We start from the raw sequence: 8,647 nt of genomic DNA on the forward strand, positions 1-8,647 counted from the left end.
CACGCCCTTAAAGTATTTTGCCGCTCTTGATGTCCACGTGATGATGATGATAATAAGCCACTTACTTCGTCGGGGCTATCATTTGTGGTAGGGAGGTCGCTTGTGAAATAAAACCGCTAAACACATTCTCGGTTCTTTCGGTAAAGTCACGTAAATAGAAAAAATAAAAATTTAAAAGAATTTTTAAAAACCCAGCTATACATCTCAGCGGGCCTTACCTGATAAAATAAAAATAGTTTTAGTCTATATATAATGTACAAATATGTTTTAAAGTTTGCTACTCTTGCTACCTCTTTGCACTTGCCCCCAAGTCTGGGGGACCTTTGACCCCCGCTCACCGCAGGCGCTGCGAGGACGCGAGCCGGGCGTGCAGCCCCTCGGCCTTGTCGGCGGGGCCCAGCGAGGGTGACGAGGAGGAGGAGCAGGAGGAGAACGAGAGGGGTGACGACGACGAGGAGGAGGATGGCGAGAGGGACAGGCCCGCCACCTCGCTGCCCAGCCTGCACCGGCTCTGCACGCCGCTGCCCTCCCGGCTGAAGCTGTCCTCCCAGAAGCCCTGGTCGTCCGGTAGCCCCGGCCGCAGCGGCTGGGGCAGGGCCGGCCACCTAGGGTAGGGCGCCGCGGTGGTGAGATGTTAACTCCCTCGCCTGGTCTACAGGAGGTCGTGGGTTCAATCCCAATCCTGACGCCTGCTGTGCATTTGGAGTTTGTGTGTCTCTCTCCGTGGCGAGCTGTTAACTCCCTCGCCTGGTCTACAGGAGGTCGTGGGTTCAATTCCAACCCTGACACCTGCTGTGCATTTGGAGTTTGCGTGTCTCTCCGTGGTGAGATGTTAACTACCTCGCCTGGTCTACAGGAGGTCGTGGGTTCAATCCCAACCCTGACGCCTGCTGTGCATTTGGAGTTTGCCTGTCTCTCCGTGGTGAGATGTTAACTACCTCGCCTGGTCTACAGGAGGTCGTGGGTTCAATCCCAACCCTGACGCCTGCTGTGCATTTGGAGTTTGCCTGTCTCTCCGTGGTGAGATGTTAACTACCTCGCCTGGTCTACAGGAGGTCGTGGGTTCAATCCCAACCCTGACGCCTGCTGTGCATTTGGAGTTTGCGTGTCTCTCCGTGGTGAGATGTTAACTCCCTCGCCTGGTCTACAGGAGGTCGTGGGTTCGTTCCCGACCTTGACGCCTGCTGTGCATTTGGAGTTTGTGTGCCTCTCTCCATGGCGAGATGTTAACTACCTCGCCTGGTCTACAGGAGGTCGTGGGTTCAATCCCGACCCTAACGCCTGCTGTGCATTTGGAGTTTGTGTGTCTCTCTCCGTGGTGAGATGTTGACTACCTCGCCTGGTCTACAGGAGGTCGTGGGTTCGATCCCGACCCAGACGCCTGCTGTATATTTAGAGTTTGCGTGTCTCTCTCTCCCCGTGGTCACATGGATTTTTCTCCGGGTCCGCCGGTTTTTCACTCCACATTTAGAATCAACGTCGCGCGTTCAGATGATGTGGCTGCCAGAAATATCTGCGTGATCAGCCACTTCGTTAAGCTATCAGTCGTGGCCAGGTTGCATCTGAAAATATAACTCGGTGGGCCTTAGCTGGCCAAATAAAACATAGTTGTATAGTTTAGTTTACAGCAGAGGGGTCGGTAACCTTTCAAAGAAGAATAAGACGGAGGAGGAGAGCCATGTTTGAGTGTTTGTCTTTGACCCTGTCGCCCCAACAGACTGTTCGGGTAAGTGCCATTAGCAAGGAGCACCACAACAACAACAACCATCATCACCACCACCACCACAACAACAACCATCACTACCAGCAGACACACTGAGTGATAGGATAGCACCACCACCACAACAACAGCCATCACCACCACAACAACAACAACCACCACCACCAGCAGACACACGGAGTGATGGGATAGTACCACCACCATCACAACAACCACAACCAAAGCGGTGACGTTACGAGCAAGGCTGCGTGTCACCTGGGCGCTGCGAGCAGCGGCGTGTTCTCCGTCACGTCTCCCATCGCCACCTCTCCCACCACCACGTCGCCAAATCGCCCGCCCTGCTCACACCTGACGGGGCGAGGCGAAGGGGCTGAGATGGCCGCGCTGTTTGCAGCGCAGCGACTCGTCACGGGCTCGAGGCTTGCTCTGTGGGGATAACGCTGCATCGGGGTGGCCGGGAGGGTGCGGTGGTGGTGACCGCCCCGGGCCCCGCGCTTTGGGGGGTGGGTGATGTCGTGACTTGCGAGGCGACCAGCAGTAATGCCTCCACTTTAGTTCGAAGGCATCGGGGGGGAAGGGGGAGGAGGGAGGTTGCCCCGGGCCCCGCAGCCCCCCCCGCCCCCCCCCTGCCGTGACGTGGGAGCTGCTGGACATCACAGAGACGTTTTCATCATAAAGTCTCTGAGTGAGTCTCTGAGTGAGTGAGTTAGTCTCTGAGTGAGTGAGTGAGCCTCTGAGTGAGTCTCTGAGTGAGTCTCTGAGTGAGTGAGCCTCTGAGTGAGTGAGCCTCTGAGTGAGTCTCTGAGTGAGTCTCTGAGTGAGTGAGCCTCTGAGTGAGTCTCTGAGTGAGTGAGTGAGTCTCTGAGTGAGTCTCTGAGTGAGTGAGTCTCTGAGTGAGTGAGTCTCTGAGTGAGTGAGTCTCTGAGTGAGTGAGTGAGTCTGAGCGAGTCTCTGAGTGAGTGAGTCTCTGAGTGAGTGAGCCTCTGAGTGAGTCTCTGAGTGAGTGAGTGAGTCTCTGAGTGAGTCTCTGAGTGAGTGAGTCTCTGAGTGAGTGAGTCTCTGAGTGAGTGAGTCTCTGAGTGAGTGAGTGAGTCTGAGCGAGTCTCTGAGTGAGTGAGTCTCTGAGTGAGTGAGTCTCTGAGTGAGTGAGTCTCTGAGTGAGTGAGTGAGTGACTCTCTGAGTGAGTCTCTGAGTGAGTGAGTGAGTCTCTGAGCGAGTCTCTGAGTGAGTGAGTCTCTGAGTGAGTGAGTCTCTGAGTGAGTGAGTGAGTCTCTGAGTGAGTGAGTGAGTCTCTGAGTGAGTGAGTCTCTGAGTGAGTGAGTCTCTGAGTGAGTGAGTGAGTGACTCTCTGAGTGAGTCTCTGAGTGAGTGAGTTAATCTCTGAGCGAGTCTCTGAGTGAGTGAGTCTCTGAGTGAGTGAGTCTCTGAGTGAGTCTCTGAGTGAGTAAGTCTCTGAGTGAGTCTCTGAGTGAGTGAGTGAGTCTCTGAGCGAGTCTCTGCGTGTCTCCGAGTGAGTACAGTCAACGTGGTCCCCCTCACCTGGCGCTCATCAGGAGCGGCCCTGCGGTGGTGACGAGACGCGGGGCCCTTTCGGGGCTCCTGGCCCAGCGCCTCTCCCGTCGCTTGGGGCTCGTGAGGCCCATCGCCATCGCCACTGCCCCGTGTCCAACCTCGGCCGCGTTGTTATGGCCGCCCGTCTCGCACTGCGGCGACTCCGGGTCCAAGAACATTGTGTCCGGGGGGATCTCCTCGTAGGATCTGTCCGACTGCCTTTGTCGCGTTCCCGCGGGGCTCGACTCTTTACGAAGCCAGGCGTTGGTCAAATTGTCTCTCTCTTTCTTTGTTTGTGGGGGGGGGGGGGAGATAAATTGTAATTTGTCTGCGGTAAATGATGACAATTTTATTTAAATTAACAAAAAAATGTGGTTTTGTTCTTAGCTCAAGTGCGCGCAGTCGAATGTCTTGATGTGTGGAGCGCTTTGGAAGGAAGAAAATTAAAAAGCAAGTTTCGTTGTTTCTTTTGAGATCAACAAGATTTTGTCTTTCACAAGGGGCCTGATTCAGACGCCCATCTCAGCTCTTCGATGTAAATTGTCTCTCGCTTTGTTAACGTCCAAGGCCTGGGCGAGTACAACGTTGCTTGGAACGTGGCAATTTTTTGGGGAATAAAATTGTAACTTTGGGTCCAGGGCCAATTTCCTGCAACACAAAACCAGGGCAAAGAGAACACACACAGCGGGGAGGGCGCTCAGCAAGAGGCAGGGACAAGGATCCCCGAGCAGCAGGGCACTTCAGAAACGCGTAAACACGGCGGCTGCTGCAACAACCACGACAACCACGAGAAACGCGCCTCCTCCTCCGAGCTCTGGAGACCCTCTGGAGAAGATCCCAGGTCACGTGTTGAGACCGTTTGACTTTTTGAAGCTACTAACATCACATTTGCTACCACGTTACAGTGCAGTGTTAGTATCCGTTCTTTATCCATTAAACACGATCGTCCCATACAAGTGTTGACGTGGTTTTTGAAGCACTACCCCCCTCTCACCCCCTCCCCTCACCCCCTCCCCTCACCCCCCTCTCACCCCCTCCCCTCACCCCCTCCCCTCACCCCCCTCTCACCCCCTCCCCTCACCCCCCTCTCACCCCCCCTCCCTCTCACCCCGTCCCCTCACCCCCCTCTCACCCCCTCCCCTCACCCCCCTCTCACACCCCCCTCTCACCCCCTCCCCTCACCCCCCTCTCACCCCCCCTCACCCCCTCCCCTCACCCCCCTCTCACCCCCTCCCCTCACCCCCCTCTCACACCCCCCTCTCACCCCCTCCCCTCACCCCCCTCTCACCCCCTCCCCTCACCCCCCTCTCACTCCCTCCCCTCACCCCCCTCTCACCCCCTCCCCTCACCCCCCTCATTCCTGGACAGCGGTCCGAGCTGCTGGGGCTGCTGCTGCCAAAAGTCTCGTCACGTGGCCCCCTCCCCCATTCCATGCCTCCCCCCCCCATGCCCCCTCCCCCATGCCCCCCTCCCCCATGCCCCCCCACCCATGCCCCCTCCCCCATGCCCCCCTCCCCCATACCCCCCCACCCCGTGCCCCTTCCTCCATGCCCCCCCACCCCGTGCCCCCCCACCCCGTGCCCCCCCCCCCCATGCCCCACCCCATGCCCCTTCCCCCATGCCCCCCCACCCCGTGCCCCCCCCCCCCCACTTGGCCGCTTCTCCATCCCGTGACCGTTGTGGAGTAAAGCAGCGAATTTCCGACAAATCTCCACTCACCAAAACATTTAAACTCTATAGGTATATATACAGTAAATACATATACATAGCAAAATATATATACTGTATAGCTATATAAAAAATATATAGATTAAATCTATAAATATATAACATACATTTAAATATATAAAATACACAAAATGTCTTCTTGGTTCTTTCGGTAAAGTCACGTAGAAGGGAAATAATAATGTCGGAAAGACCTGTTCTTCACCTGAGGACGGCTGCTTGCGTTGTGGCCGAAACGTCGTGAGAATTGTATTTTATTATTTTCTTATTTCCCTTCTACGTGACTTTACCGAAAGAACCAAGAAGATGAATCCCTGCAGTCACGAAAGCTTTACATCGAAATTTACACAAAATGTATGAAATAAAAAAGATGTAAATATACGGATGAATACAAATACACACACAGAATACATACAAGTATAAAATATAGACAAATCCATTCGTACTACGAACAGTCACCTTCAACATCGTGACAGAGGAGAGTGGTGAGAGAGAGACACGGGAGAGAGACACGGGGAGAGTGGTGAGAGAGACACGGGGAGAGAGACACGGGGAGAGTGGTGAGAGAGAGACACGGGGAGAGAGACACGGGGAGAGTGGTGAGAGAGAGACACGGGGAGAGAGACACGGGGAGAGTGGTGAGAGAGAGACACGGGGAGAGAGACACGGGGGGAGAGACACGGGGAGAGTGGTGAGAGAGAGACACGGGGAGAGAGACACGGGGAGAGTGGTGAGAGAGAGACACGGGGAGAGAGACACGGGGAGAGAGACACGGGGAGAGTGGTGAGAGAGAGACACGGGGAGAGAGACACGGGGAAAGTGGTGAGAGAGAGACACGGGGAGGGTGGTGAGAGAGAGACACGGGGAGAGAGACACGGGGAGAGAGACACGGGGAGAGTGGTGAGAGAGAGACACGGGGAGAGAGACACGGGGAGAGTGGTGAGAGAGACACGGGAGAGAGACACGGGGAGAGTGGTGAGAGAGAGACACGGGGAGAGAGACACGGGGAGAGTGGTGAGAGAGAGACACGGGGAGAGAGACACGGGGAGAGAGACACGGGGAGAGTGGTGAGAGAGAGACACGGGGAGAGAGACACGGGGGGAGAGACACGGGGAGAGTGGTGAGAGAGAGACACTGGGAGAGTGGTGAGAGAGAGACACGGGGAGAGAGACACGGGGAGAGAGACACGGGGAGAGTGGTGAGAAAGAGACACGGGGAGAGAGACACGGGGAAAGTGGTGAGAGAGAGACACGGGGAGGGTGGTGAGAGAGAGACACGGGGAGAGAGACACGGGGAGAGAGACACGGGGAGAGTGGTGAGAGAGAGACACGGGGAGAGAGACACGGGGAGAGTGGTGAGAGAGACACGGGAGAGAGACACGGGGAGAGTGGTGAGAGAGAGAGACACGGGGAGAGAGACACGGGGAGGGTGGTGAGAGAGAGACACGGGGAGAGTGGTGAGAGAGACACGGGGAGAGAGACACGGGGAGAGTGGTGAGAGAGAGACACGGGGGGAGAGACACGGGGAGAGTGGTGAGAGAGAGACACGGGGGGAGAGACACGGGGAGAGTGGTGAGAGAGACACGGGGAGAGAGACACGGGGAGAGTCGTGAGAGAGAGAGACACTTGATTAAAGATGGAATTCAAGTCACACGTTGACTGTGCGAGCCCAAGCAGACATAGCGAGTGTCATTGCCGATGCAGCATCATGATGATGATGATGAATTAAAAGGCGTTAGGCGAAATCCTGAATTTCGAAGGAAGCCGTTTGCCCCACCACCCATCACGACGGAGGTGCTTCGATTGCCTCGATTATGCAACAAAAAAATCAACAAAGGCCTGAAGAAAATAATGAGGCTCGCATATTTGGGTCAAGGCGTTCACAAACTTAACGTGTGATGCGAGAGAGAGGGGGGGGCATGAGTTAGGCCGATGTAATCGCATCATGCGGGAGGGTGCCACAGCGGGGAGACGGGATTTTCGCTCGCTCGCTCTCTCTCTCGCTTGCCACGCGGCACCAAATTGGGCCAAACTGCTGCGGGGAAGCACTCGGCACAGGAATTACGAACGCGGTGGTGACAGAGATGTCAGTGGTGTGATGACGACGGTGTTTGTAGCGGTGGTTAATGTCACTGTTGTCATAGCCGGCGTGCATCTTGCCAGCCAGCCAGCCCACGGCACCTGCCGGGTCTGTCCCGTGACCTCCTGCACCTAGCCTGGCACAGCAGTCAACCCACGGCACCTGCCGGGTCTGTCCCGTGACCTCCTGCACCTAGCCTGGCACAGTATAGGGAGTACTGCTGGTGGTGCATCGGGCAGTCATCTCAGTCAGCCAACCCACGGCACCTGCCGGGTCTGTCCCGTGACCTCCTCCTGCCAGCGAGGCTTCGGCACTTCACGTGGCCTCAAAGTGCACCTAGCCTGGCACGGGCGCCGTGGTGACGTCACCGTGATTTAGTGGCCTGTTGGTGTTGTCACTGGCGTGGATGATGAGTCTGTGGGCCTCTCTCTCAGTGTCATCACCACCACCACCGTGGTGGCTCCACTGCTGGATGTAGATCAGTGGGACGATGCCTCCACCCTGGGTGTGTTCCCCAATCCGCGTTGTCGAGGCAGACCGTGACACGATATCTGTCGCTGCTTTTTGATCTTTAAGCAACGTTTTATTTTATGCGTTTTAAAAGAAAAATGTTGTAAGTTATGGACGGCGTTTTAAGTAACGCGTTTGTTGTTTAACATGCCCTTCATTCTAATCGACGACATATTACGTCTACGTTTGATAATTTGACAACGTATTTAAATGCCGTTTATTTTATTCACGTGTTGGATCATTTAACTTGTTCATCGGCTGTTAATGATCAAACATATAATACCGCGACAACTCAAACGTAAAGTATGTACGCAGTCGAACACAACAACGCATGGCGTACATCACGTGAATTGAACGCGACTGATATTTAACAACACGATCTTGTGGCGTGTGGGCGCGTGTTACGATGTGTGCGCGAGACGAGATTTTTTTAACTTTCTTCGTCTTTCTTGGGCGTGCGTCTTAAAATCGGCAGCGTCTTATAATCCCGATTTAAATAAATACACATTCCATATAATCTCCCCCCCTCTACCCTGAATGACAATGCCCACTGACAGTGGTGATGCTGATAATGATGACAGCTAAACTAATATTACTCTTTGGTTCTTTCGGTAAAGTCACGTAAGTATAAAATACCTAATCAAGATTAAAACGAATATCGTTCGTACAATGTGCGCGGGTAGCCTCACCTTGTCGGAGTTGGAGCATTGAATGATGACAACTTGGGACTGGGGGAGGAGAGAGGAGGGGGGGGAGATGAAGGGAGAGAGGAGAGGTGAGAGGGAGTGGAGGGGGGGAGAGACGGCGCAGAGGGATGAGAGGAGAGGGTTGAGAGGGTGGAGGGAGAGGAGCGCCTGGGAGGGGAAACGTCGAGAGGGAGGGAGGGAGCGCGTGGAGAGGGAATGGTTGGGAGAGAGGGGAGAGTAGAGAGAGGGTGAGAGAGAGAGTGATGTGACGGGGGGAGAGTGGAGAGAGAGATGGTGAGAGAGATGGTGAGAGAGAGGAGAGAGAGGGGGGGGAGTGGAGAGAGAGATGGGGAGAGAGGGGGGAGAGTGGAGAGA

General features: G+C 55.1%; 1 protein-coding gene across 1 annotated transcript in view; it reads right to left on the reverse strand.

The window, feature by feature from the left end:
• OCA2 (OCA2 melanosomal transmembrane protein) overlaps positions 1-8,361 on the reverse strand; it is a 28,135-nt gene extending 19,774 nt beyond the window's left edge. The window contains exons 1-4 of the mRNA XM_061575854.1: positions 8,276-8,361; positions 3,261-3,920; positions 1,976-2,068; positions 339-605 (exon numbers count right to left, since the gene is read on the reverse strand). Coding sequence (XP_061431838.1) covers positions 339-605; positions 1,976-2,068; positions 3,261-3,451 — 551 coding nt within the window. The 5' untranslated portion in view covers positions 3,452-3,920; positions 8,276-8,361. The remainder of the gene's footprint in view (positions 1-338; positions 606-1,975; positions 2,069-3,260; positions 3,921-8,275) is intronic.
• Positions 8,362-8,647: the final 286 nt, after the last annotated feature.

Source organism: Lethenteron reissneri, chromosome 59, assembly GCF_015708825.2.
Source record: "Lethenteron reissneri isolate LAM-NWPU_2019-01 chromosome 59, ASM1570882v1, whole genome shotgun sequence".
Classification (NCBI taxonomy): Eukaryota; Metazoa; Chordata; class Hyperoartia; order Petromyzontiformes; family Petromyzontidae; genus Lethenteron; species Lethenteron reissneri.